At 43.2% G+C, this 27,701-nt stretch overlaps 2 protein-coding genes across 2 annotated transcripts; both read left to right on the plus strand.

Moving 5' to 3' along the window:
* The first annotated feature begins 1,467 nt into the window (after window positions 1-1,467).
* On the plus strand, window positions 1,468-13,376 carry LOC130103485 (uncharacterized). Its single transcript, XM_056269736.1, has 5 exons — window positions 1,468-1,716; window positions 1,799-2,872; window positions 8,301-8,314; window positions 9,246-9,479; window positions 12,687-13,376. Exons 1-5 carry the CDS (start codon window positions 1,468-1,470, stop codon window positions 13,372-13,374), a joined length of 2,259 nt encoding a protein of 752 aa, XP_056125711.1. The 3' UTR covers window positions 13,375-13,376.
* A 171-nt stretch (window positions 13,377-13,547) lies between these two features.
* On the plus strand, window positions 13,548-14,336 carry LOC130103504 (uncharacterized). Its single transcript, XM_056269750.1, has one exon. The coding sequence runs from the start codon at window positions 13,548-13,550 to the stop codon at window positions 14,334-14,336; it is 789 nt and encodes a 262-aa protein (XP_056125725.1).
* The last annotated feature ends 13,365 nt before the right edge of the window (window positions 14,337-27,701 follow it).

Raw genomic sequence — 27,701 nt, forward strand, 5'->3', positions numbered from 1 at the left:
GTGTGGTGCCCTTATCGCAGCTAAGGATCTTCATCAGCTTTGCGTGGTCTGTTTGGGTCTTAAGCACGCTCTGGAAGCCCTGGAGAACCCGGAGAATTGCAGTTTCTGCCTCATGCTGCCTAGGAAGCTGCTTAAACGCCGTCTTAAGGTGGCAGTGACACAGTGCACCGGGCTCAGCCCTTCTGACTCGGACGGGGGACACGGTGATGACGACGCGCTACCGGGGGCCTCCCGGGGCGCAACGTCTCTCGTCTGGGCTGACCAGCCCAATCCCGCCTTCCCCGAGGAGGACATCTTCGGGGACAACCTCGCTCTCGTCCACGAACTGCCCGGTTCTGGCGAAGAGGAGGATGCGGCCATTCTTGGGGTTTCAGAGGACGAGGAGGCCATCCCGCCCTCTGGTGTTCCCCAGGCTACCGCCCACGCGGTTCTGCCTCAAGCCATCCTCCTGGAAGTGTGTGAGCGAGCGGCCGCTCGTCTCAACATCGAATGGCCGGCACCGCAGAGCGCCACCGACCAGGAGAGGGATATTTATGATGGGAAAGTGCTGGGACCCCTCCCGGCCCGAGGAAACAACTCTTCCCCATCCTCCCGGCGTGCGCGAAGCACATGAGAAATTATTGGAGCGACCCGCTCGACTTCAAACACGGTCTCACGGGACTCGAGGTTAAGGACATGGCGGCGCACGGTATGGGCGAACCTCCCACCGTTGAGCCTTCCATCGCCAGGCACCTTAACCCCGCTCAGGGCGGGCTGCTCGCTCCCCCTAAGCCGGTCTTGCCCAACAAGATGGACCGTTTTGCTGCCTCCGTTCACCAGGCAGCTTATAAGTCCTCGGCCGTGGCTGTCAGGGCCCTTAACGTTTCTTCGCTCCTCTCCGCCTACCAGGCGGAGATCCTCGAAGAGTTAGTGCAACAATTGGAAAAGGGAAATCCTTCTGAAACCCTGTGGAAGGAGATCCTCACGGTGAACGACCTCGTCCTCCGCAACGCTCGGCAGGCCGTCCAAGCTTGCGGGCGCTCCATGGCGCTTTCCGTGGTCGGAGAGTGCGCGCTCTGGCTGAACCTGTCGGGACTCCCTGACAGTGAGAAACGGCGCATCGCGGGCGCGCCGGTGGAGCCCGGCCGGGCTCTCTTCGGCCCCGCCGTCGCACTGATGCAACAACGGTGTGACGATAAGAAGGAGGATGAGGCTTTCAAGCTTTGCCTTCCCAGGAAGTCAGTCCCACGCCAGGCGCCCCCTGTGCGTTTGCCTAACCCACCAGCCACGGGACGACAGTTTCATCAGGGCAAAGAAAAGCCCCGCAACCAACCACCCCCTCGGCAACATAACCCAGCACCTACACACAAGCACTGGGGTAAGCCCGCTCCCGCCGCGGCCGCGGCCGGGAGACCTGCGAATTCCAACCCCACCGACTCGAAACGCAAGCGGCCTGCCTGATGTTCAGCCGATGGGGGCTTCGAGTCCATGTTCATGGGCCGCAAGCCCTTCGGACTCCCCTCCTCTTCTAGGACCCCCGTCCAAAAAACCCAGGAGGTCCCGCGGATGGGTCAGCTCTCCGCCTGTAAACGAGACTGCCCAGCTCGTGTGTTTGAGAAATGTGTGTTTTCCCCCCACGTTCAGGGGGCCCTTTGTGAGGGAAATTTTAAGCTTAGTGACACCACACTGCCCACACTCTGTTCCCCTCACTCTCTCAATAAAGGCTTCGGCCCCAGTGTTTGCCCAACACAAAACACACAAAACACAAAAAAATATGAATCAAATGAATTCGTTTCGGAGAGAAAACCTCTCTCCGCAGAGAGAATTCATCTCACTGCAGAGAGAGGAAATCCCTCCAAACCCCTGCATGTCGCCTCTAGTGTGCCCACTAGATGGCGCCATTGCATCACAAATAAACCTGTCGGTCTCACACAGCTCCGCTCTGGCCCGAGCGGGAGCTCTCGCGAGTCACGAAGCGGCTTGGCGAACCGTTTCAGCTCCCGAGTGGGTGATGCGTACAGTAATGCAGGGTTACAGATTGCAATTCGCAGTAAAACCCCCGCATTTCAACGGCATTCTCTGTTCTCACACGGAAGAGAATGCCTCTCACATTCTGAAAGAGGAAATTTCATCTCTCTTAAACAAGGGAGCGATTCAGGTGGTATCCCCCAATCTGATGAACCAGGGTTTTTATTCCCGTTATTTTCTGGTCCCGAAAAAAGGCGGCTCTCTCCGCCCTATCTTGGACCTTCGAGTGTTGAACAAACATTTGAGGAAATACAATTTCAGAATGCTGTCACAAGGCGCACTCGCCCGTGCCATAAAACAGAACGACTGGTTCACATTAGTCGATCTGAAAGATGCTTTCTTTCACATAAGCATCTATCCTCCGCACAGGAAGTTTCTTCGTTTCGCCTACCAGGGCATATGTTACGAATTCACAGTTCTTCCGTTTGGACTCAGTTTGAGTCCCCGGTCTTTCTGTCTGTGCGCGGAGGCGGGCTTAGCACCTCTGAGAATATCAGGTCTGAGAATCCTGACTTATATAGACGATTGGCTCATCATAGCCGAATCAAAGGAGAAGGTGTTGCAGGACACCGGCCGTGTGCTCGCGCACATCACATCGCTCGGGTTCCAAGTGAATGTGAGCAAGAGCAATTTCACGCCCAGTCAGAATGTCATTTTCCTGGGCTTGGAGTTGAATTCGGTCTCCATGCGAGCGCGCCTCTCTCAAGAGCGCGTTCGCTCTCTGATGAACTGTCTGACGCAGTTCAGAGAAGGGGCGAAAGTGCAATATCGCACATGTCTCAGGCTACAGGGTCTCATGGCTTCATCCACCCAAGTTGTGCCATTGGGACTTCTGAGGATGAAGGGCGTTCATGAAATGGGTCTTGTGTGACGTCCCTGAGTCCTCTGATCCTATTGGTCCAGCCGTGGGAGTTCCTGATTGGTTTTCCCCATACTAATTATTAATTGGCTTAGAGTATAAAAGAGTACTGTGCCTTCTTAAGGGAGGGCACTCTTTGGAGAAACTCTCCTCAGGAGTGGCTCCTCCGGGTATTTGTCTTACACATGTAGCGTCAAAGATATTATTGTTTGTTAACCTGTTGTTTTCCTTTATCCCTAGACTTCTGTTTATTTTTGTTTCCGATTGTATGTTTAATGTAATAAAACTCTTTTGAATTGCAACGTGCTGTTTGAATCCTCTTTTGTGTTGCGGCCTGATACTAGCGGGTCGTAACATAAAATTGGGCGCTCGTCCTGGATGCTGCATGTGTAAGTAAATACATAGTGTTTAAGGTGTTCACTCTTTTTGAATGAGTAGACTTCAGGTAGTTAGAGTGTTCTCAGCTGGGTTTAAAACTCTTCCGTCGAGGCACTGTTTGTTATTTTTTTTGTTATTTTGCCTTTCTTATTTTTGAAGGTTATTCTGGACGGGGGTTTTAAATCTCTGTTGGGGTACGCTTCAGGCTTTTGGTTTAAAACGCCAATTGTCCTTGAGCTCAGCGTTTAAATACCGCCCCGAGTCCGGTACACCTTTGAAGACTAGGTAGGTTTAGTTAGTGTTGTTTATAGTTAGGAACTGGAGTCTCTCATTTTCATTTAAGGTGACACTTTTTGTTTTCTGCATCCGCATATTTGATGTCTGCTGATTATGAAGATAATTTGAGATGACTTGTGGTAAGTCTTTGTTTATCTCATAACGAAAGTGCGGATTCTAACTGGAGCATGTGTGGGTGACAATACCAGGCGAAGTGGCTGATGGGATTTGTAGTCCTAGTGCTCTAGTTTAGCGGCGTCTCACGTGTGCGGTTGTATTGTTGTGTTTCTCTGCTGCCTCTTTTAACAGAAATGTCGTCGGTGATCGAGGATTTCTTCTCATTTCCTTCGGAAATCTTACTGGAGAGATGCACGAAGGAAGAGTTGTTGCAGATTGCCGAGCGCTTTGATGTGGAGGTAACGAGTAATGATAAGAAGCTGAAAGACACGTTGGTGAAAGTTGTGAAAAATGCACTTTTTGAGCGGGGTGTTTTAGAGGTAAGAGCTCAAGATATTGATCCTGAAGAGTCTTTAACCTCTCCTCTTTATGCTGCCGATCGAAATGTGAAATTTAGTGAGATGTCTTTGCAAGAGAAACAGTTATGTGTGGATGCGGAAAAATTACGTGCTGAGCGTGACGCTTGTGCACTGAAAGAAAGTGATCTTGAAATGAGAAAACTAGAGTTACAACAGGAACTAGAGTTACGTAAACTGGAGTTACAATCTGAAAGGGAGGAAAGAGATTTTCAGTTGAGGAAAATGGAATTAGAGTTGCATGCACAAACAGTTGAAACTCCACGTCATGCATCGTCTGTGGAAACTGTGTTAATTGCACCTGGTTTTGACGTTTACAAAAACATTAGACTTGTACCGCTGTTTTCAGAGAAGGAAGTAGAGAAATATTTTCAACATTTTGAGCGTGTTGCAGAGTCTTTAAGATGGCCAAAAGAATTTTGGACCTTACTATTGCAATGTGTTTTAGTAGGAAGAGCACAGGATGTTTATTCAGCGTTGACTATGGAACAAAGTGGTGATTATGAAATTGTTAAGTCTGCTATTTTGCATGCTTATGAACTGGCACCCGAAGCATATCGCCAGAAATTTAGAAGTCACTTTAAGGCTGAAAACTGTACATATCTTGAGTTTGCTAGAGAGAAAGAGAATTTGTTTGACCATTGGTGTACCTCAGTAAAAGTAACCACCAAGGAACAGCTTAGAGAACTGATTCTTTTAGAGGAGTTTAAAAACTGTGTTCCAAATGCTGTTGCTATGTACTTCAATGAGCATAAAGTGAGTAAAATGTCCGATGCTGCTCTTATGGCAGATGAGTTTGTTCTTACTCATAAAATTTCTGTCAATAACTTCAATGATTTGAGCAGGCCTAAGTTGAGTGTTACTGGTAGATCTAAACAGATGGTTTCACGCCAGAATACTGTGTCAAATAGTTCTGATAACACTTCACGTTTGAAAGCTGAGATGGTTTGTTTCTACTGTAAGAAGGTAGGACATAAAATTGCAGACTGTTTCGCTCTCAAAAAGAAAGAGAAGGGTGTTAAACCTGTGGGTTTAATATCTACATCGAATGTGAATCATATTTCTGCTCGATTTAATGAACAGGTTGAACGGGTAGATATTACTGAGAAGGAGAATGGGGAAAATTGTGTTGATTTTGCACCATTTCTCACTGAAGGAACCGTGGCTTTGCCTAATTCAGATAAGACTGTACCTGTACGCATCTTACGAGATACTGGGGCGGGGCAATCCTTTTTGTTAGAAGGACTTTTGCCGTTGTCTGAACGTACTGATACGGGAACCCATGTACTGGTTAGAGGACTTGAGATGGGGTTCATGGAAGTTCCTCTACACCGCATTCATCTCGATTCTAAACTCGTGTCAGGTGAGGTGGTAGTTGGAGTTCGTGCTATGCTTCCTGTCTCAGGTGTCACTTTCATACTTGGCAATGATTTAGCCGGGGGAAATGTTTGGGAAAAGTCTGATGCTGATGTTCCACCTGTAGTGGTTTCTGTTGTTGATAAATTGGATGGATCTTCTGACTGTCCAAATTTATACCCTGCATGTGCAATAACTCGAGCGATGGCTAAGAAAAGTATGCCAGATGAAAACATTCTCTGTGATACTTTTATTGTTTCTGAAAATTCCTTTCAGCCAGAATTAAATACTGTGTATACGGATGTGGAAGATGTGATTCCAGTGCATGATTCACATGCTGTTGATAACCATGAGACTAAGTCTGATATAGTGTCAGAATCTCCATTTATCTGTGATGACCATGATAACATATCCTGCTCTTTATCTCCGCTTTATAGTGTGACTCGAGATGACCTTATCAAAGCACAGCAGGCGGATGGCACTCTGCAAGAATTGTTTTCTTTAGTTCGTGACGGAGAAGACAAGACTTCATCTCCTTTCTATTTTCTTCGAGATGGATTGCTGTATAGACAACAACCTATGAGTTTTGACTTTTCACTCGATCCTAGGATCCAAATCGTGGTTCCAATTAATTTCCGTCAAGACCTCCTACAATTATCACATCAGGGCATGGCTGGTCATATGGGGGTACGGAAGACCTATGATAGAGTGTTAAGAAAATTTTATTGGCCTAGGTGTAAGCGAGATGTGATTAATTATATCCGAACCTGTCATACTTGTCAGATGACAGGTAAGCCGAATCAAAAGGTTCCATTAGCTCCCTTACAGCCTATTGCAGCAGTTACAACACCTTTTGCACACTTGACTGTTGATTGTGTTGGTCCGTTACCAAGATCTAAGGCTGGACATGCATATTTATTCACCGTAATGTGTCAGACTACACGTTATCCTGCAGCTTATCCCCTGAGATCAATAACTTCCAAATCTATTTTAAAGGCTTTAACCAGTTTTATGTCAACTTTTGGCATTCCGGAAACTATTCAATCCGATCAGGGTTCAAATTTTATGTCCCGAAACTTTTCTAAGGTCATGCGACAACTTAAAGTTAAACATAATATATCGAGTGCTTATCATCCTCAAAGTCAAGGTTGTCTGGAAAGATTCCATCAGACTCTTAAGTCACTGTTGAGGTCTTATTGTGTCGAACTTGACTGTGACTGGGAGGAAGGACTTCCTTGGATGCTGCTCGCTATTCGTGAGGTTGTACAGGAGAGCATAGGCTTTAGCCCTAATGAGTTGGTGTTTGGACACACTGTTAGGGGTCCTATTGCTGTCTTGGCAGATGAGTGGACTAATTTGTATCCTCCTGAGAATGTTTTAGATTATGTAAGTAGTTTCCGTTATCGACTTTACGAAGCTAGAGCTATTGCTCTGCGGAAGTTAGCTAAATCTCAGAAAAAGATGCAGAGACTGTTTGATCGCAAAGTGAAGTCCAGACATTTTCAAGCCGGTGACCAAGTGCTGGCGTTGTTGCCTGTTTTGAATTCTCCTTTCCAGGCTAGGTTTGCTGGACCTTACACGATTGCGAAGTGTTTCCCGAATAACAACTATTTAGTAAACACACCCGATCGTCGAAAGAAAATACAGTTTTGTCATGTTAATTTACTAAAATCTTATGTGACTCCTGTTCCTTCTCTCTCTGTTGATGTTGTGACAGCTACTGGAATGGCAGATCCAAGTGTTTTGGAAACATCTGTAGAGATGGTTGACAATCCAGAAGAGATGAAAGGTCCCTCTCGAGGAGAAGTGGAAGGGCGGTTGAATAATTCAGAAGTTCTTGCTAACTTAGCTCACATTTTATCTCACTTGTCCGAGTCGGAGAAGGCTGATATTATTGAGTTGGTAAGCTCGTTTCACTCAATCTTTTCTGATGTTCCTACTCGAACTTCCATCGTGGAGCACGATATTGATGTTGGTACAGCTCAACCAGTGAAACAACATGCTTATCGTGTCAACCCGATTAAAAGGAAGTTACTTCAGAAAGAAGTAGATTATTTACTCGATCATGATTTAGCGGAACCTAGTTTTAGTTCTTGGAGTTCCCCGTGTATCTTAGTGAATAAACCTGATAATTCGTATCGTTTCTGTACTGATTACAGAAAGCTCAATTCTCTGACAAAGCCTGATTGTTATCCTTTACCAAGAATTGATGACTGTGTTGACCGTGTCGGCTCAGCGCAGTTCGTTAGCAAATTTGACCTCCTGAAGGGTTATTGGCAAGTGCCATTGACATCTCGTGCTAAAGAACTATCTGCTTTTGTTACACCTGATAGCTTCCTGCAGTACACAGTTATGCCTTTTGGGGTCCGAAATGCTCCCGCTACATTTCAGCGGTTAATAAATCACGTTTTGTCTGGGATGACTGGTTGTGAAGCTTACCTGGACGATGTTGTTTTGTATAGTTCTTCTTGGTCTGAACACCTTGATCAAATTAGAGAGCTCTTTGTGCGTTTAGCCAAAGCCAATTTAACTGTAAATCTTGCTAAGAGTGAGTTTGGAAAGGCCACTGTGACATACTTAGGGAAGGTGGTTGGCAGGGGTTGTGTGAAGCCGATTCACGCTAAAGTGAATGCCATCTGTAGTTTTCCCAAACCAACTACCCGTCGTGAGTTGCGACGATTTCTTGGGATGGTGGGTTACTACAGGGGTTTCTGTCATAATTTTGCAAGTGTAGTTGCCCCTCTGACTGATTTGCTAAGCCCTAAGAGACCTTTCCAATGGTCAGAACAATGTCAGTGTTCCTTTGAGAATGCCAAATCTTTATTAGCAAATGCTCCAGTGTTGTCTGCTCCTAATTTTGACAAGCATTTTCTACTTGCAGTTGATGCAAGCGCTTACGGTGCTGGTGCTGTTCTTCTACAAGAAGATTCTAACGGAATTGAACATCCAGTCAGTTATTTTTCAAAGAAATTCAATCGTCATCAGCAAGTGTATTCTACCGTGGAAAAAGAAGCATTACCTCTTATTTTAGCCGTTCAACATTTCGAGGTTTATTTGAGCTCGGTATGTGGTCCGATTACGGTATACACTGATCATAATCCGTTGACTTTCCTAGATCGAATGCGCGGTAAGAATCAGAGAATAATGCGATGGAGCCTTATTCTTCAACCTTTCCACTTGCAGATTAAACACATACGTGGCAAGGATAACATAATTGCTGATGCTCTCTCCCGTATGTAAACTGTCCCAGTAGTGTCTGGTATCTTTTCTTCTCTCTCTTTCTCCTTTATTTTTCTCTGATGTCCTAGGGCCCAGGATTTCAGGATTGAAATGGAGTGAGATTTATGGAGATGAGTATTAAAGTTATTATACATTTACATTTTTTTTTGGAATGATGGTTTTGCATTCGTATTATTTTTTTTCTCTCTTTTTGTCGGTTCTTTAGAGAACCTCCTTTTGGATTGGGAGGTGTGACGTCCCTGAGTCCTCTGATCCTATTGGTCCAGCCGTGGGAGTTCCTGATTGGTTTTCCCCATACTAATTATTAATTGGCTTAGAGTATAAAAGAGTACTGTGCCTTCTTAAGGGAGGGCACTCTTTGGAGAAACTCTCCTCAGGAGTGGCTCCTCCGGGTATTTGTCTTACACATGTAGCGTCAAAGATATTATTGTTTGTTAACCTGTTGTTTTCCTTTATCCCTAGACTTCTGTTTATTTTTGTTTCCGATTGTATGTTTAATGTAATAAAACTCTTTTGAATTGCAACGTGCTGTTTGAATCCTCTTTTGTGTTGCGGCCTGATACTAGCGGGTCGTAACACTTGTCACTACATTTCAGCCCGATTCGCGACCTTTGCCGCTCGGTAACAGTGACACGCGCCTGCTCGGCGACCTTGCGCCACTGGGAGAGCGAGAACTTTTACGCATGGGGAACCCCTCTGGGGGCGGTTACGATGCGGAAAGTTGTGACGACAGATGCGTCCTTGACAGGCTGGGGTGCCACCCAGGAGGGCAGAACGGTGAACGGTCTGTGGCCAAACAGACTACGTTCAGCGCACATAAACTATTTAGAGCTTTTAACCCTCTGGGGTCCAAGGTGTTTTTGGGGTCCTTGAGATGTTTTGACATACTCTGACATTTGTGCTTTTTTCAGTTGCTTATAAACATATTACTGGCAAAGGTGTAATTACACTCTATTTAGCACACACAGGGCTCCCATAATGTGTTATCAACATGTATGTACATTTTTGTATTTTTGAGAGAATATTGTTTATGCGTGGTTATTGAAAAAACTAAAACTTAAAGTTTCTGAAATAAGGCCACAAAACACATACTAAATATCTGTCCACAAGACATTTGACTAATGGATGTTGTCGCCTAGAGTTTTTTCTTCAAAATGATCTGAAAATCATCCTGCCTTATTATTCACATAAAACAATAGATTGGTTTAAATTTAAAAATGACACTTTTTGTTTGGAAAGGCAATATGCGCAGGGGTGTGACCTGCTGTGATTCACACCTGAGAAGACAATGGGCCCGCATAATGAGCGCATAATGGGGCTGCATACTAATGACCCCTTTCATTCAGGTGTGTCACTGAGCCACAAGAATGCAATGACAATATACACTCACCGGCCACTTTATTAGGTACACCTGTCCAACTGCTCGTTAACACTTAATTTCTAAGCAGCCAATCACATGGCGGCAACTACGTGCATTTAGGCATGTAGACATGGTCAAGACAATCTCCTGCAGTTCAAACCGAGCATCAGTATGGGGAAGAAAGGTGATTTGAGTGACTTTGAACGTGGCATGATTGTTGGTGCCAGAAGGGCTGGTCTGAGTATTTCAGAAACTGCTAATCTACTGGGATTTTCACGCACAACCATCTCTAGGGTTTACAGAGAATGGTCCGAAAAAGAAAAAACATCCAGTGAGCGGCAGTTCTGTGGGCGGAAATGCCTTGTTGATGCCAGAGGTCAGAGGAGAATGGCCAGACTGGTTCGAGCTGATAGAAGGGCAACAGTGACTGAAATAACCACTCGTTACAACCGAGGTATGCAGCAAAGCATTTGTGAAGCCACAACACGCACAACCTTGAGGCGGATGGGCTACAACAGCAGAAGACTCCACCGGGTACCACTCATCTCCACTACAAATAGGAAAAAGAGGCTACAATTTGCAAGAGCTCACCAAAATTGAACAGTTGAAGACTGGAAAAATGTTGCCTGGTCTGATGAGTCTCGATTTCTGTTGAGACATTCAGATGTTAGAGTCAGAATTTGGCGTAAACAGAATGAGAACATGGAACCATCATGCCTTGTTACCACTGTGCAGGCTGGTGGTGGTGGTGTAATGGTGTGGGGGATGTTTTCCTGGCACACTTTAGGCCCCTTAGTGCCAATTGGGCATCGTTTAAATGCCACGGCCTACCTGAGCATTGTTTCTGACCATGTCCATCCCTTTATGGCCACCATGTAACCATCCTCTGATGGCTACTTCCACCATGTCACAAAGCTCTAATCATTTCAAATTGGTTTCTTGAACATGACAATGAGTTCACTGTACTAAAATGGCCTCCACAGTCACCAGATCTCAACCCAATAGAGCATCTTTGGGATGTGGTGGAACGGGAGATTCGCATCATGGATGTGCAGCCGACAAATCTGCGGCAACTGTGTGATGCCATCATGTCAATATGGACCAAACTCCCTGAGGAATGCTTCCAGCACCTTGTTGAATCTATGCCACGAAGAATTGAGGCAGTTCTGAAGGCAAAAGGGGGTCCAACCCGTTACTAGCATGGGGTACCTAATAAAGTGGCCGGTGAGTGTATATATATATATATATATATATATATATATATAATACAAAATTGGTTCACAGTTCCAATTATTTATTTATTTTTCAAATTGTGCTTGCAAATTGTATAATATCAAATGTAAAAATTTCTAGTAATTGTGCAGTTAATTATCATACTGTTTTTACAGAAAGTTTGGGAATGTATCCCAAATGTGTCACTAATAAAACACAATACAAATAATTTAAAGAGGAGGCTTATATTGAGCTTTTAAGATTTACCTAAGATTTATTTATGTAGCCTACATATATTTTTGCTATTTTAATAAAAAGGTTACAATTACAACAACAATTAAAAGTTTACAATTACAACAACAATTAAAATTTTAACTATATTTCAAATGTAATCTTTCTTTGTATTATATACTAAAGTATACATTTTATCATACATATTTCACAGTTGCGGATTAATTAGTTTGAATATAGCTTACAATCGAACAAACACTATAATAACATCTTAGCAAACAAGCTTATTTGATGTGGCAGTATGTTACAGTAAAAACGACATCTTGTCTTTCATATGTAACATATCGTTTTTATGATTAGGACATATAAATGTTAATTTGCAGTTTAATACGTTGCTTATACAAAAATATTTTATTTCAACATATTTCAGTCGATTTTTACTCATCTCAGTATTGGAATATAGTTAGGTAAAAGCTGTTCATTCATTCACACACAAAAACGCGATTCAAACAGTCTTTTTGTTTACAGACACTATTCCATATCGCGATTAGCACAAAGCACTTGAAAATAAAGAATGTACCTATTTCCTCGGCTGGATCCGTTGCTCCTCCAAATGAAACTACCTGTAGCCTACTTCTGAGGTAATTTTTTCCAGGATTATTATTAAGATAGTACTATTATTCCTCACAGCGTCGTAAATCTGAGTCTCTTTCGGTGGGTTATCCAGCTGATGTGTGGGCGTGGATCGCCTCAGAGCATTTGTGTTTGAATAGAGCGCGCGCTCCGTGGGCGTGGTCAAATTAACTTTAATGAGCTGAGACGAGAACGACTATCATCTCTCTCTTTTCGTACAGATTACATAAAATGAGAAAAAAATTTTTATATAAATTACTTCATTTAAAAGAAGATAATTCAGGCTTCATGCCTGTGTGCCTGTATACCTGTTTGACTGAGTATTTGCAGAGTTACAGATGATTTTTCGGACGCGTTTCAGAATGGACTTCACTGACAGAGAGAACGCAGAACGCGCATCATGTTTATTTTTCTTTATTAGGCGAAAAGCACAACACTTTGTTTTTATTATGAGGTTCCACAAAAAAAATACAAACTTAACAGGATCGAATGATGTACAACACTTATATGTAAGATCAAAATTAACAGAGTAATTTGAGTCTCTTTTGCACTGATAAGGAAAAAAGTGAGCTGGTATCGCCGGCGAGACCGCCGACCCCAGAGTGTTAACCATTTGGAAAGCTCTGAATAATTTTCTGCCTCGCCTGCAGGGACATCACGTTCTAGTACGGTGCGACAATACCACGGCTGTGGCTTATATCAACCGTCAGGGCGGCATGCGCTCGTCGAAACTCCACGCTCTAGCTTACAAGCTTTTGGTGTGGAGCAGACGGGTTTTCCTGTCGTTACGCGCAACTCACGTTCCGGGCATTCTGAACAGAGGTGCGGATCTGCTATCAAGGGGAAACCCAATCTACGGAGATTGGCGTCTTCACCCTCAGATAGTGGAAATGCTATGGATGAGATTCGGACGGGCGAGCGTAGATCTATTCGCCTCGCGCGAAAACTACCATTGTCCTATGTTCTTCTCTCTAAGGGACATGGACGCGCCCCTCGGGGTAGACGCACTGGCCCACCCATGGCCCAGAGTGCTCCTGTATGCTTTTCCTCCCCTGTGCCTGATAATTCCCTCATTGGCCAGGGTGAGAGAGCAGGGCCTGTCTCTCATTCTGATAGCACCCAGGTGGCCCAAGGCACCATGGCTGGCGGAGATAATTCCTCTGTTATACGCCGAGCCGTGGCGCCTTCCCGTTCGCACGGATCTATTGTCCCAAGCCAACAGGGAGATTTACCACCCCCACCCGGACAGAGTGGCTCTCTGGGCCTGGCCCGTGAGAGGACGAACCTGAACGCACTTGGGCTTTCGCCGCGTGTGGTCGCCACTATTCAGAATGCCAGGGCCGTCTCTACACGGTCCTTATATGGCTGTAAGTGGCACGTGTTCGAAGGGTGGTGCGATGGGCGCGGTCTCACATCTTATCAGTGCTCAGTTCCTGATATTTTGTGTTTCCTTCAAGACCTCATGGAAAAAGGGAGGTCTTTTTCCACCATTAAGGTCTATTTGGCTGCGATTTCAGCCTGTCATGTGGGTTTTGAGGGCTCTACTGTCGGGCAGCACCCTCTAATCCGCAGATTTATGAAGGGTGCACGCCGCTCGTTGCCAGTCATCAGGAGAACTGTTCCGGAATGGGACCTCTCCATGGTGCTGGAAGCACTGTCTCAACATCCTTTTGAGCCCCTGGGGAGTATTTCCCTTAAGCTGCTGTCCTTCAAGACAACTTTGCTCTTGGCCTTGGCATCTGCTAAACGTGTCAGTGAGCTACATGCACTCTCGGTTCACCCCTCGTGCACTAAGTTCTCCCTCAGTGGAGATAAGGTTTCCCTTAAGCCTAACCCGGCCTTCATGCCGAAGTGCTTCCCTGCGTTCACTTCGGAGGTGTTGGAGCTGTCCGCTTTTCACCCTCCACCTTTTACCTCTCTGGAGGATCAGAGGCTGAATGCTTTGTGTCCAGTCCGTGCTTTACAGGCTTATATGACCAGGACCAACGCTTTCCGGAAGAGCGACCAGCTCTTTGTTTCATGGGCCCCTCCGCACAGAGGGAGTCCCATATCGAAGCAACGCCTCTCACATTGGGTTGTGGGCGCTATAACTATGGCTTATGAAGCAAAGGGAGTGCAGCCCCCAAGGGGCATCAGAGCTCATTCCACAAGGGGCTTAGCCGCCTCTTGGGCTTTGTTTAGGGGAGTGTCACTGCAGGACATCTGCTCCGCTGCCAGTTGGGCTTCTCCTCATACCTTTGTGCGTTACTAACGGCTAGATGTCACCAGAACCTCGGTAGCACATTCGGTTTTAGGGGTGGGGTCTTCTTAGCTCTTCCCTGTACCCTGTTGAAACCAATAAGAGTGAATGGGCCGGCTGGTCATGTTCATTTTTGCCACCAAACATTTACTTCCCGTTATGGGTATAGTTTATGTGCCTTGGTGGGTTGGGGGTACTATCATGTATGTGTCTCATGCATGCTTCATGTCCTGCTTGTCCACAGCAGTCGGTGTGGCGTCACCTTTGCAGGTTCATGATTAATGGACGTGTCAGGCACCGCCTCCCCGAGGTGACCGTCTTTCTCTGGCTTTCAGAACCTCACTGTGAGTGTATTGGGCAATCGGTGAGCTGTCCATGTCTCTCCCATAGGTGGATCTCGAACACGAGATGATGAAAGAGAACAATAGGTTACTATCGTAACCCCGGTTCTCTGAAACATCGAGTGGAGAGATCCACCAGCTTTGCCCCGCTTGCCGCACGAGAAGCGAATATACTTACTGAGGAATAGCAGCGCGCCCAGATGTTATATGCCCGTAGGTGAGGGGGTGTGGCCTCACCTGGCATTGGCTGCGCGCTTCTGTCTGTCTAGCCAGACTTGGTGCAATTGGATGCTTCTGCAGAGGTCAGGTACGGATGCCCTTCCCATAGGTGGATCTCTCCACTCGATGTTTCAGAGAACCGGGGTTACGATAGTAACCTATTGATTTAAGAGCATCAAGAGCGTTGGATGAAGTGGCCGATCTACAGTCTAGTCTAGTGAATGCAAATCTGCAAATGCATCATATTTTTGCCAGCGATGAAGATCTTTATTAGTTGAACATCTTCTTAAGCTCTCTGTGAATGATTCCACAGGACGATACATTCGATTTCATTTCATTCAGGTAATACATTGTGTGTGTATTGCGCAGTGGCATAATCACACGAATAGTTTACATTGATTGAAACTAATTTGTTTAAAAATGAGGCTATTGCAGTAACAAGGCAGGTTCACATAAAATTCTTATGACATATGATGACATTATTTTTTGATCTAACGAGCATTGGCGATGCAAAAACAGACTGTCGTGCGTATTGTTTTTTTTCTTCTTCCAATTAGCCTACTATGTTTAAAAAAAGGACGAAAACATGTTACTTGTTCAATTAATAAACAGTTTGTTTGATGACAAATCGCTTAAGATGAAATTGGCCTCCCTTTCTGTCATTGCGTTTTTTTTTGTTTTTTTTACGATATTCTACTTTTGCTCCTCGATTGTCGAATGGCATTTTTGGCAGAAATGCACATCCCTACACGAGGCAAACTATTCTCAAAGACTTACTTTTAGTCATTATTTGGGTAGCACACATATTCTGAATGCCTTCGGGAGAATTCAAATGAGCCATTTTAATCTAGATTAATTTCAATATTAATCTAGATTAAAAAAAAATAATCTATGCCCACCTCTAATATACACTCACCGGCCACTTTATTAGGTACCCCATGCTAGTAACGGGTTGGACCCCCTTTTGCCTTTAGAACTGCCTCAATTCTTCGTGGCATAGATTCAACAAGGTGCTGGAAGCATTCCTCAGGGAGTTTGGTCCATATTGACATGATGGCATCACACAGTTGCCGCAGATTTGTCGGCTGCACATCCATGATGCGAATCTCCCGTTCCACCACATCCCAAAGATGCTCTATTGGGTTGAGATCTGGTGACTGTGGAGGCCATTTTAGTACAGTGAACTCATTGTCATGTTCAAGAAACCAATTTGAAATGATTAGAGCTTTGTGACATGGTGGAAGTAGCCATCAGAGGATGGGTACATGGTGGCCATAAAGGAATGGACATGGTCAGAAACAATGCTCAGGTAGGCCGTGGCATTTAAACGATGCCCAATTGGCACTAAGGGGCCTAAAGTGTGCCAGGAAAACATCCCCCACACCATTACACCACCACCACCAGCCTGCACAGTGGTAACAAGGCATGATGGTTCCATGTTCTCATTCTGTTTACGCCAAATTCTGACTCTAACATCTGAATGTCTCAACAGAAATCGAGACTCATCAGACCAGGCAACATTTTTCCAGTCTTCAACTGTTCAATTTTGGTGAGCTCTTGCAAATTGTAGCCTCTTTTTCCTATTTGTAGTGGAGATGAGTGGTACCCGGTGGAGTCTTCTGCTGTTGTAGCCCATCCGCCTCAAGGTTGTGCGTGTTGTGGCTTCACAAATGCTTTGCTGCATACCTCGGTTGTAACGAGTGGTTATTTCAGTCACTGTTGCCCTTCTATCAGCTCGAACCAGTCTGGCCATTCTCCTCTGACCTCTGGCATCAACAAGGCATTTCCGCCCACAGAACTGCCGCTCACTGGATGTTTTTTCTTTTTCGGACCATTCTCTGTAAACCCTAGAGATGGTTGTGCGTGAAAATCCCAGTAGATTAGCAGTTTCTGAAATACTCAGACCAGCCCTTCTGGCACCAACAATCATGCCACGTTCAAAGTCACTCAAATCAACTTTCTTCCCCATACTGATGCTCGGTTTGAACTGCAGGACAATGTCTTGACCATGTCCACATGCCTAAATGCACTGAGTTGCCGCCATGTGATTGGCTGCTTAGAAATTAAGTGTTAACGAGCAGTTGGACAGGTGTACCTAATAAAGTGGCCGGTGAGTGTATATATACACACACACCTATGTATGCATATATATGCGATTAATTGCAATTAATCGATTTGACAGTAATAATTACATTATATTATATTAAACTATATCAAAGTTGCAAGTTTGGGGTCCGTAAGATTTTTTTTAAAGAAATTAATATTTTTATTCAGCGAGGACACGTTAAATTGATCAGTGATAGTAAAGAATTTAACATTTTTAAAATTAAAATAATTATATTTCAATTTCTTGGAATTATTTCTTTTGAACTTTCTATTCATCAAAGAATCGTGAAAATGATTAGTTCCGAAATGTTTTATCAGTTTAGTTCTTAATAATAAATATAAAAAATAAAATAAAATAGCTGGCACTAGAAATTAGGCACTTCATCTTTAAGAATCTATCTAACTTAAGCATTACCTCATCAATAAACCATCAGCAAGACGGTGTTTTACAGAGCTGTTATTATAGCCACAGCTCTTTAATCAGCCTTTAGCTTGCAAATGACCCTTTAAGCACACCTAAAACATCAGGCCCATCTGGAAACTTTCAACAGACCAAATCAACCAAACCTACAATATCATAGGTCAAAATATCAATGACGCCATGGATCTGTAAACCTCTGCGATGCATGCTGTTTTGTGAAAAGAATTTATCGTGGGTGGAAATGACAATAAACTGCATCTGGATGAAGAATGTACTGCAGGAGACTTTAGAACTGAGACTTTTAATAGAGAAGAGTATATTGAGACTTGAGGGTGGACTCTTTTGACTTGGGGTGGTACGCAAGTACCTACTGTATATTTACCAATGCCACTGGCAACCATCCAAAACACTAGGGGTGTAACGATACACAAAATTGACGGTTCGGTTTTCCCACGGTTTTGACGTCTCGGTTCGGTTCGATTCGGTTCGGTTTAGAAAGCTAAAATTGCTTCTTTTTTTTTCTTTTCTTTTTTAAACAGTGGTTTAATGAATAAATGGTCTTTGTCTTTAAATTAATTCAATTACAATTAAACGTTTCACAAGGATTAAAAAAAAATGGACACTGAATCACTTGCCTGTTGAGGTAAATATAATGCTAGTGACAAGCTATGCTGTTTTATTGACGTCTTTCCGCTGCTGAAACACTGATTGAGCGATTACACGAGTTATGATGCCTTTCAGTAAGTATACTGCATCTTTCAACATACCTTCAGGTGTCCATTCCGTAACTGAGGAAGAGATGATCGCGTTTACCCGCGCGCCGCGTTGCCGTTTGAAATGAGGAGCTTAGTAGGCATAGAGCGATCTGTCACGCCACATCAAAGAGCGCCAAAACGCCATTTATTGTTTGAATTTCGTATCAAATAGACAAATTCGAAAGATTACACCTTGCTTATTATCGAAAGTAACAAAACACGGAGCTTGTTATTTGGTGTTAATGGTGGTTAGCTACAAAACTGAATTCGTTGTGTACTGTACACAAGACATGAGGTCTCACAAGACACCCCTACAAAACACTGAATTGAAATTTTCACGAGAACTATACCTTTAAATTGCACTGTTCTCTGCAATATGAGCACTCCATCATGTTCCCATTGGCCTTGGCTCAACTCATTTGCTCATAATCACAGGAACTGGCTGTTTAAAGTAGTTTAGCAAAGGCTGGGACTTTTAACAAGAGGTTTTGCTCAAATTGATGGTGAATTTCAACTGGCAACGACTTCACAGAGATCGATAAGTATTTTCTTACTTCATCTGAATATCGCTGAGATGAGAAGCGCTTATTTCTTTTCAGGTTCGGCGTGTTAACGAACGTGCCAGGATCCTCATTCTCACGACATTCACAGACAATTTCAAATATAAACACATGCCTAACATTTCCCCCGCAAAAAAACACACCACCAACCGCATGCCGCCGCAGCTGACTAATAAAACTTGAGAAACTGCTAGGAATTATTCCGCTTGTATCTATTACGCAAACAAGCCCTGTTTGAATTGGACAGATACTGATGCCGGACAGGGTTGCGTGTCAAACTAAATGCTGGATTGTTTTTATACACGTCAGTTTGTAAACCTCTGTTAAGTATTAGCCTTTTCAAGTAAATGCGAGTGTTTAATGGCCCTAACAGATGTGTCTTTGATACTAAACCAAAGTCCTGTCATATTCCCATGTAGCGTCCAGTTCTGAAATCCGGCCCAAAACTTCAAGCGCTTTCAGTTCAGTATCACTGCCCGACTCCATCTGAACAAATACGACTGGTCTCAGCCTCGGTATGATGATGTGTGTTTACGGAAAATATGGAAATTAAAACACTAACGCATCTTTCATGGCCGAGTAAGTGTGAGTGTGTTTATATATGAGAGAAACCGAGAGATGGGTGGTGAAAAGAGATGCTGAAGGAAGACATAAACTCACACACACACACTTATCTGGCACTATTTGGATACTTCAAAATCTGTGGCCTGTTGAGGAGAGGTGTGCTGGTACTTTTCTAAGCAATCGAATGTGCGATTTTTGCCTGCAGGCATACATACATCAACCCGAGCCATATCTAGAGATTAACGTCTGTTGTCTCCACAAGAAAATGCTTTAGAATCAGACAGTGTTTATGAAGCATATAAATGTACAGTTGTCAAAAGTACCGACTTTGGTACCAAGTCGGTACTGAAATTTAAAAAATGTGACGATACCAGCATTTCCCTCTAGCATTTTTAGCGCTGTTTAACGGATTCTTAAACACCTCTGATTGGCCATTGTGTTGAGCGTGTCAACACAATGGCCAATCAGAGACATACAGTATATGTCTGTGATTGGCTACAATGATCAACCCTTCAAAAACATGTTTTCTTTGACGCTCTTCACCGAGCGCTTACACAGATACACACGGGAGCGTTTGAAAGCATGCGCCTATCAGCGGATCCATCTATCAGTGGATATATTAGGGATCCGCTGATAGATGTCTGCTTTTAAACACTCTCGTGTGTATCTATGCAAGAGTTTGGTGAGAGTGTTAAAGATGTCATTGTTGATCATTGTAGCCAATCACAGACATATATGTTGAGCATGTCAACATAATGGCCAATCAGAGACATACATGTTGAGCGCGTCTACACAATGGCCAATCAGAGACATATATGTTGAGCACGTCTACACAATGGCCAATCAGAGACATACATGTTGAGCGCGTCTACACAATGGCCAATCAGAGACATACACTCACCGGCCACTTTATTAGGTACACCTGTCCAACTGCTCGTTAACACTTAATTTCTAAGCAGCCAATCACATGGCGGCAACTCAGTGCATTTAGGCATGTAGACATGGTCAAGACAATCTCCTGCAGTTCAAACCGAGCATCAGTATGGGGAAGAAAGTTGATTTGAGTGACTTCGAACGTGGCATGATTGTTGGTGCCAGAAGGGCTGGTCTGAGTATTTCAGAAACTGCTAATCTACTGGGATTTTCACGCACAACCATCTCTAGGGTTTACAGAGAATGGTCCGAAAAAGAAAAAACATCCAGTGAGCGGCAGTTCTGTGGGCGGAAATGCCTTGTTGATGCCAGAGGTCAGAGGAGAATGGCCAGACTGGTTCGAGCTGATAGAAGGGCAACAGTGACTGAAATAACCACTCGTTACAACCGAGGTATGCAGCAAAGCATTTGTGAAGCCACAACACGCACAACCTTGAGGCGGATGGACTACAACAGCAGAAGACTCCACCGGGTACCACTCATCTCCACTACAAATAGGAAAAAGAGGCTACAATTTGCAAGAGCTCGCCAAAATTGAACAGTTGAAGACTGGAAAAATGTTGCCTGGTCTGATGAGTCTCGATTTCTGTTGAGACATTCAGATGTTAGAGTCAGAATTTGGCGTAAACAGAATGAGAACATGGAACCATCATGCCTTGTTACCACTGTGCAGGCTGGTGGTGGTGGTGTAATGGTGTGGGGGATGTTTTCCTGGCACACTTTAGGCCCCTTAGTGCCAATTGGGCATCGTTTAAATGCCACGGCCTACCTGAGCATTGTTTCTGACCATGTCCATCCCTTTATGGCCACCATGTACCCATCCTCTGATGGCTACTTCCACCATGTCACAAAGCTCTAATCATTTCAAATTGGTTTCTTGAACATGACAATGAGTTCACTGTACTAAAATGGCCTCCACAGTCACCAGATCTCAACCCAATAGAGCATCTTTGGGATGTGGTGGAACGGGAGATTCGCATCATGGATGTGCAGCCGACAAATCTGCGGCAACTGTGTGATGCCATCATGTCAATATGGACCAAACTCCCTGAGGAATGCTTCCAGCACCTTGTTGAATCTATGCCACGAAGAATTGAGGCAGTTCTGAAGGCAAAAGGGGGTCCAACCCGTTACTAGCATGGGGTACCTAATAAAGTGGCCGGTGAGTGTATAAGTTGAGGGCGTCAACACAATGGCCAATCAGAGACATATATGTTGAGCGCGTCTACACAATGGCCAATCAGAGACATACATGTTGAGCGCGTCTACACAATGGCCAATCAGAGACATACATGTTGAGCGCGTCAAAAAAATGGCCAATCACAGACATATAAGTTGAGGGCGTCAACACAATGGCCAATCAGAGACATATACGTTGAGGGCGTCAACACAATGGGCAATCAGAGACATATATGTTGAGGGCATCAACACAATGGCCAATCAGAGACATATATGTTGAGGGCGTCAACATAATGGCCAATCAGAGACATATACGTTGAGGGCGTCTACACAATGGCCAATCAGAGACATATATGTTGAGGGCGTCAACACAATGGCCAATCAGAGACATATATGTTGAGGGCATTTTTGGATTTTTTACAATGATCAACGCTTCAAAAACATGTTTTCTTTGACGCTCTTCACCGAGCGCTTACACCGATATACACGGGAGCGTTTGAAAGCATGCGCCTATCAGCGGATTCATCTAGTGGATATATTAGGGATCCGCTGATAGATGTCTGCTTTTAAACGCTCCCGTGTGTATCTATGCAAGAGTTCGGTGAAAACACCTCTGATTGGCCATCAACACAATGCCCAATCAGAGGTGATTAAGAACACATTCAACAGCGCTCAAAATGCTAGAGGGAAATACTGGTATAGTCACATTTTAAAATTTCAGTACTGGTACCAAAGTCAGTACTTTGACAACTTTTTTTTGTTTTTTTTCCCTCCATGGCTCCTTAATGCAACACGTTTATCCTGGCAGTATGAACAAGACAGTGTGTGTGTGTGTCAGTCAACCTCGAGATCACACACAGTCACACACTGTAAGCGAAAGCAGACGCTCTGACAGACAATGTCAAATGCATTCTATTTTGAGTTCCCCTTTAAGACTTTGTGGAATGGAATAACATAACATTGATTATTCCAAAATGGTTAATGGTCGCTCTCTCAATCAAACTGTGAACAATGTCAACACTGTTATCAGCCAAATGTATCAAACGAGGAATAACGGCAAGTTTCCAATAGAATCTGGATGGCTTTGGGTGGTTAAGGCTCAAATTTTGACCTCAAGACGACCGCTGGAACATCGAGGGTCACAATCCGGACAAATCAAACCTCCAGCCAAATCAGTCAACAGACTTGAAAGTACTCGCAAGGATTTTTGGTGGGATTTCCAGACATGTCGTAGTCTGTCACAGATGCAAATATTCCCTCGCCCCTATCAGCTCTAGAGGCCAAATCACTCTGTCGCTTTATACCGTCCTACCGTTTATTTTTGAATACCGAGGCCATGAGCGTCTCAGACAGCTCCACAAATATTCCAAACACATATTGGACACATGCTCATACAGCCCCATGCCAGTGTACACACCATGCGGCTCCTCACTATCTGTCAACCCTGGCAGGAGCGCTACGACTGCAGGCTGGGAGATTTACGATAATCAAAGCTCATCTGGGATGGGGAGGGCTACCGATGATGGAAGAGGAGTCCCTAGGGTGTCATACGGCTTCCTAGGCAAAAGCTAACATCATCCGTTTCCCTTCACAATATCTCAACTGCCTTCAGAGGGTGAATATGGATTTATTTTGTGGCAGTGATAATGTGTTAAATGTTTAAAACTTAAGTGTAAAAGCATTAACAAATGACTTTCAACAGACCTTAAATTACCCCAAAAGCTAAAAGCTTTCCGTAGCAATGGCATGTTTAATATCACCCCAGACAACAACATAGTGTCGGCCCAGATCTGGCCCACATCTGGTACACGTGGATTCCACACGAACCAGATGTGGGCCGGATCTGGGCCAACACCATGTTGCTGACTGGGACTGTAGTAATATATGTGTATATTATGTAACATATGTTGCCTAAATAAAATTAAAAAAATCATTAACTTTAACATAAAGAGAAAATATTTCAAGGTGACAGATTTACCTGCTTCAGAAACAACCCAGTAAACACTGCTAATATGATTAGAATTGAAAGGGGGAGAGAATTACATTTTAAAGCATCCGTATGAAAACAAACCTGGAAAGAGACGCGAGGACTTGGGGAGAAAAACGTGAGATTCTTTGTGCATTCCAGTTAATTATTAATGGGATATATCATAAATTAAATCAAGAGAACAGACCACAAATGTGAAATATATGTTGTCTTTTTTCATACCATTACAGCGGAATTCAAAAGAAAAAAAGGAAATAATCAGGAGGAAAAGAACACGGTGACTGAAAAGAGCTCTTGCCATAGATATTCTCGCAATACCCTGTCACATTAAAATACCAAACGTTACATTATTCTTTATAAGGAAATTTTGCAGCTTTTTCAGTCAAACTGACAGATAAATGATTATAATGTTTTAATTTGAAATGATTTGTTTCGCTCTTTTTGAGTGTAACTTTCCCAAACCGGAAGTGCCTCCCATAATTCAGAACGCAGTAGGCTTGTGAGAAAAAAGGTTTCAAACAATTTTGCCAAATGAGTTGCTCTTAAAGGAGCACACAGTCATTTTTTAGTTACTAAAAAAGTTACTATGGCTGGTGGCCATGTTTTTGGAAGTATCTGAGTGTTATTGAAAGACACGTCCACCAGATAAGATGCACACCAATTTTCAACTTCACAGATTATACGGTTACGGCATTATAAAGGATGTTCAGCTTGTAGCGCCCCCTATAGGAGCAATTTTTATATAACTTGGTGTGCGTTCTCAAAATGTCCTGTGGTCTGTGTGTATTAAGTTTCGTTAAGGTTGGACATTGCTGTCAGGAGATATGGGTAAAAAAAAGACCAACGGCCTAGGAGAAGTTTAAAAAGTTAGAAAAAAATCCAAATGGTGGAAAAGTTAATTATTAATGGGATATATCATAAATTAAATCAAGAGAACAGACCACAAATGTGAAATATATGTTGTCTTTTTTCATACCATTACAGCGGAATTCAAAAGAAAAAAAGGAAATAATCAGGAGGAAAAGAACGCGGTGACTGAAAAGAGCTCTTGCCATAGATATTCTCGCAATACCCTGTCACATTAAAATACCAAACGTTACATTATTCTTTATAAGGAAATTTTGCAGCTTTTTCAGTCAAACTGACAGATAAATGATTATAATGTTTTAATTTGAAATGATTTGTTTCGCTCTTTTTGAGTGTAACTTTCCCAAACCGGAAGTGCCTCCCATAATTCAGAACGCAGTAGGCTTGTGAGAAAAAAGGTTTCAAACAATTTTGCCAAATGAGTTGCTCTTAAAGGAGCACACAGTCATTTTTTAGTTACTAAAAAAAGTTACTATGGCTGGTGGCCATGTTTTTGGAAGTATCTGAGTGTTATTGAAAGACACGTCCACCAGATAAGATGCACACCAATTTTCAACTTCACAGATTATACGGTTACGGCATTATAAAGGATGGTCAGCTTGTAGCGCCCCCTATAGTAGCAATTTTTATATAACTTGGTGTGCGTTCTCAAAATGTCCTGTGGTCTGTGTGTATTAAGTTTCGTTAAGGTTGGACATTGCTGTCAGGAGATATGGGTAAAAAAAAGACCAACGGCCTAGGAGAAGTTTAAAAAGTTAGAAAAAAATCCAAATGGTGGAAAAGTTGAAAATGAAATCAAAGATACACAGTACATTTTGTAGGGCTTGACTCAAGGATTCAAGGAAAAAAGTAATTTTGTTTCAAGACCTTCGGTGCTTGGACCCCTAATAATAAACATACAGTAGCTGCAAGCAGAAATAGGTGACACTGTTCCCAAATTTGCATGTACACTCATAGTGCTAATGAATCATACCTACTTTTGTTTCAATAGATCAAAGTATTTTCAGGATACACTATCCTATTTTGCATCCAATTTTTGGTCAACATCGGAAAGTTCACGTCATCATAACTTTTTTGAACATAGATATTTTGTTTGGTCATTTCAGTGTGGCTTGGTCCAGTGATCATCTGAGCCAATTTTGGGAAGAATCTGATCAAATTTGAAGGAGTAGTGAAAAAAAACAACTTAAACACCACATTGTCGACCACTGTATTGATTCAATGTGAAATTAGGGTTACACTTTATTTTGATGGTCCACTTTAGACATTCTACTAACTATACATAACTTTTGCAACTACATGTCAACTAACTCTCATTAAAGTATAAGTAGACTATAATGGACTGTTAGACTGTTGGGTTAGGGTTCTGGTTAGTAAAACAAGCTGACATGTAGTTGCAAAGTTAATCTAGTCAGTAGGATGTCTGTTGGGGAGCATCAAAATAAAGTGTTACCAAAATTAGAATTGTTAGAACAGTTTCTAAGGCAAAGGGTTCAAAAGTTATAACAGAGATTTAATTTGGTCAGGTTACTATTCTGGAACAACGCAATCAGGCTGCCAAATTTCATCATTTTCCTATGTACGGTTCATAGGGGTGCCATAGAATAACAAAATAAGAAAACCAGAAGATATAATACTGTAGTGGGCTACAGATGCTTGACCCTATATAAACAATAAAAATGATATGTAAAAAACAAAGAAAAAAACAAGATAAATAAGTCTGTATAGGCAGTAATTGGTGCTTGAACTTCACACTGTACATCCAGGCCAACAGGTGTCAGTTTAACATTTAAAACAGGTCCTATTGGGACTAATACAAGCCAGCTAAACTTAAGCTAAAACTTCCTGAGTGCATCTTAGAGTATGTTTACAAGACAACGATGTAATAAAAATTTAAATAATTTTCACACGGATCCGCGAAAAACGACTAAAGATGCTTTGTTCTGTATTTATTCTGAAAAATGTAATTATTCATGCCAGGCCAGTAGTTGGCGATGTCACTTTGTAAAGAAACACTAAGCAACTATACAGGTCCTTCTCAAAAAATTAGCATATTGTGATAAAGTTCATTATTTTCCATAATGTAATGATAACAATTAAACTTTCATATATTTTATATTCATTGCACACCAACTGAAATATTTCAGGTCTTTTATTGTTTTAATACTGATGATTTTGGCATTCAGCTCATGAAAACCCAAAATTCCTATCTCAAAAAATTAGCATATCATGAAAAGGTTCTCTAAACGAGCTATTAACCTAATCATCTGAATCAACTAATTAACTCTAAACACCTGCAAAAGATTCCTGAGGCTTTTAAAAACTCCCAGCCTGTTTCATTACTCAAAACCGCAATCATGGGTAAGACTGCCGACCTGACTGCTGTCCAGAAGGCCATCATTGACACCCTTAAGCAAGAGGGTAAGACACAGAAAGAAATTTCTGAACAAATAGGCTGTTCCCAGAGTGCTGTATCAAGGCACCTCAGTGGGAAGTCTGTGGGAAGGAAAATGTGTGGCAAAAAACGCTGCACAACGAGAAGAGGTGACCGGACCCTGAGGAAGATTGTGGAGAAGGACCGATTCCAGACCTTGGGGGACCTGCGGAAGCAGTGGACTGAGTCTGGAGTAGAAACATCCAGAGCCACCGTGCACAGGCGTGTGCAGGAAATGGGCTACAGGTGCCGCATTCCCCAGGTCAAGCCACTTTTGAACCAGAAACAGCGGCAGAAGCGCCTGACCTGGGCTACAGAGAAGCAGCACTGGACTGTTGCTCAGTGGTCCAAAGTACTTTTTTCGGATGAAAGCAAATTTTGCATGTCATTCGGAAATCAAGGTGCCAGAGTCTGGAGGAAGACTGGGGAGAAGGAAATGCCAAAATGCCTGAAGTCCAGTGTCAAGTACCCACAGTCAGTGATGGTCTGGGGTGCCATGTCAGCTGCTGGTGTTGGTCCACTGTGTTTTATCAAGGGCAGGGTCATTGCAGCTAGCTATCAGGAGATTTTGGAGCACTTCATGCTTCCATCTGATTTCATTTTTCAGCACGACCTGGCACCTGCTCACAGTGCCAAAACCACTGGTAAATGGTTTACTGACCATGGTATTACTGTGCTCAATTGGCCTACCAACTCTCCTGACCTGAACCCCATAGAGAATCTGTGGGATATTGTGAAGAGAAAGTTGAGAGACGGAAGACCCAACACTCTGGATGAGCTTAAGGCCGCTATCGAAGCATCCTGGGCCTCCATAACACCTCAGCAGTGCCACAGGCTGATTGCCTCCATGCCACGCCTCATTGAAGCAGTCATTTCTGCAAAAGGATTCCCGACCAAGTATTGAGTGCATAACTGAACATAATTATTTGAAGGTTGACTTTTTTGTATTAAAAACACTTCTTTTATTGGTCGGATGAAATATACTAATTTGTTTAGATAGGAATTTTGGGT

This window comes from Rhinichthys klamathensis, unplaced genomic scaffold (assembly GCF_029890125.1).
Source record: "Rhinichthys klamathensis goyatoka isolate OS25496 unplaced genomic scaffold, OSU_Roscu_1.1 h1tg000289l_1, whole genome shotgun sequence".
Lineage (NCBI taxonomy): Eukaryota > Metazoa > Chordata > Actinopteri > Cypriniformes > Leuciscidae > Rhinichthys > Rhinichthys klamathensis.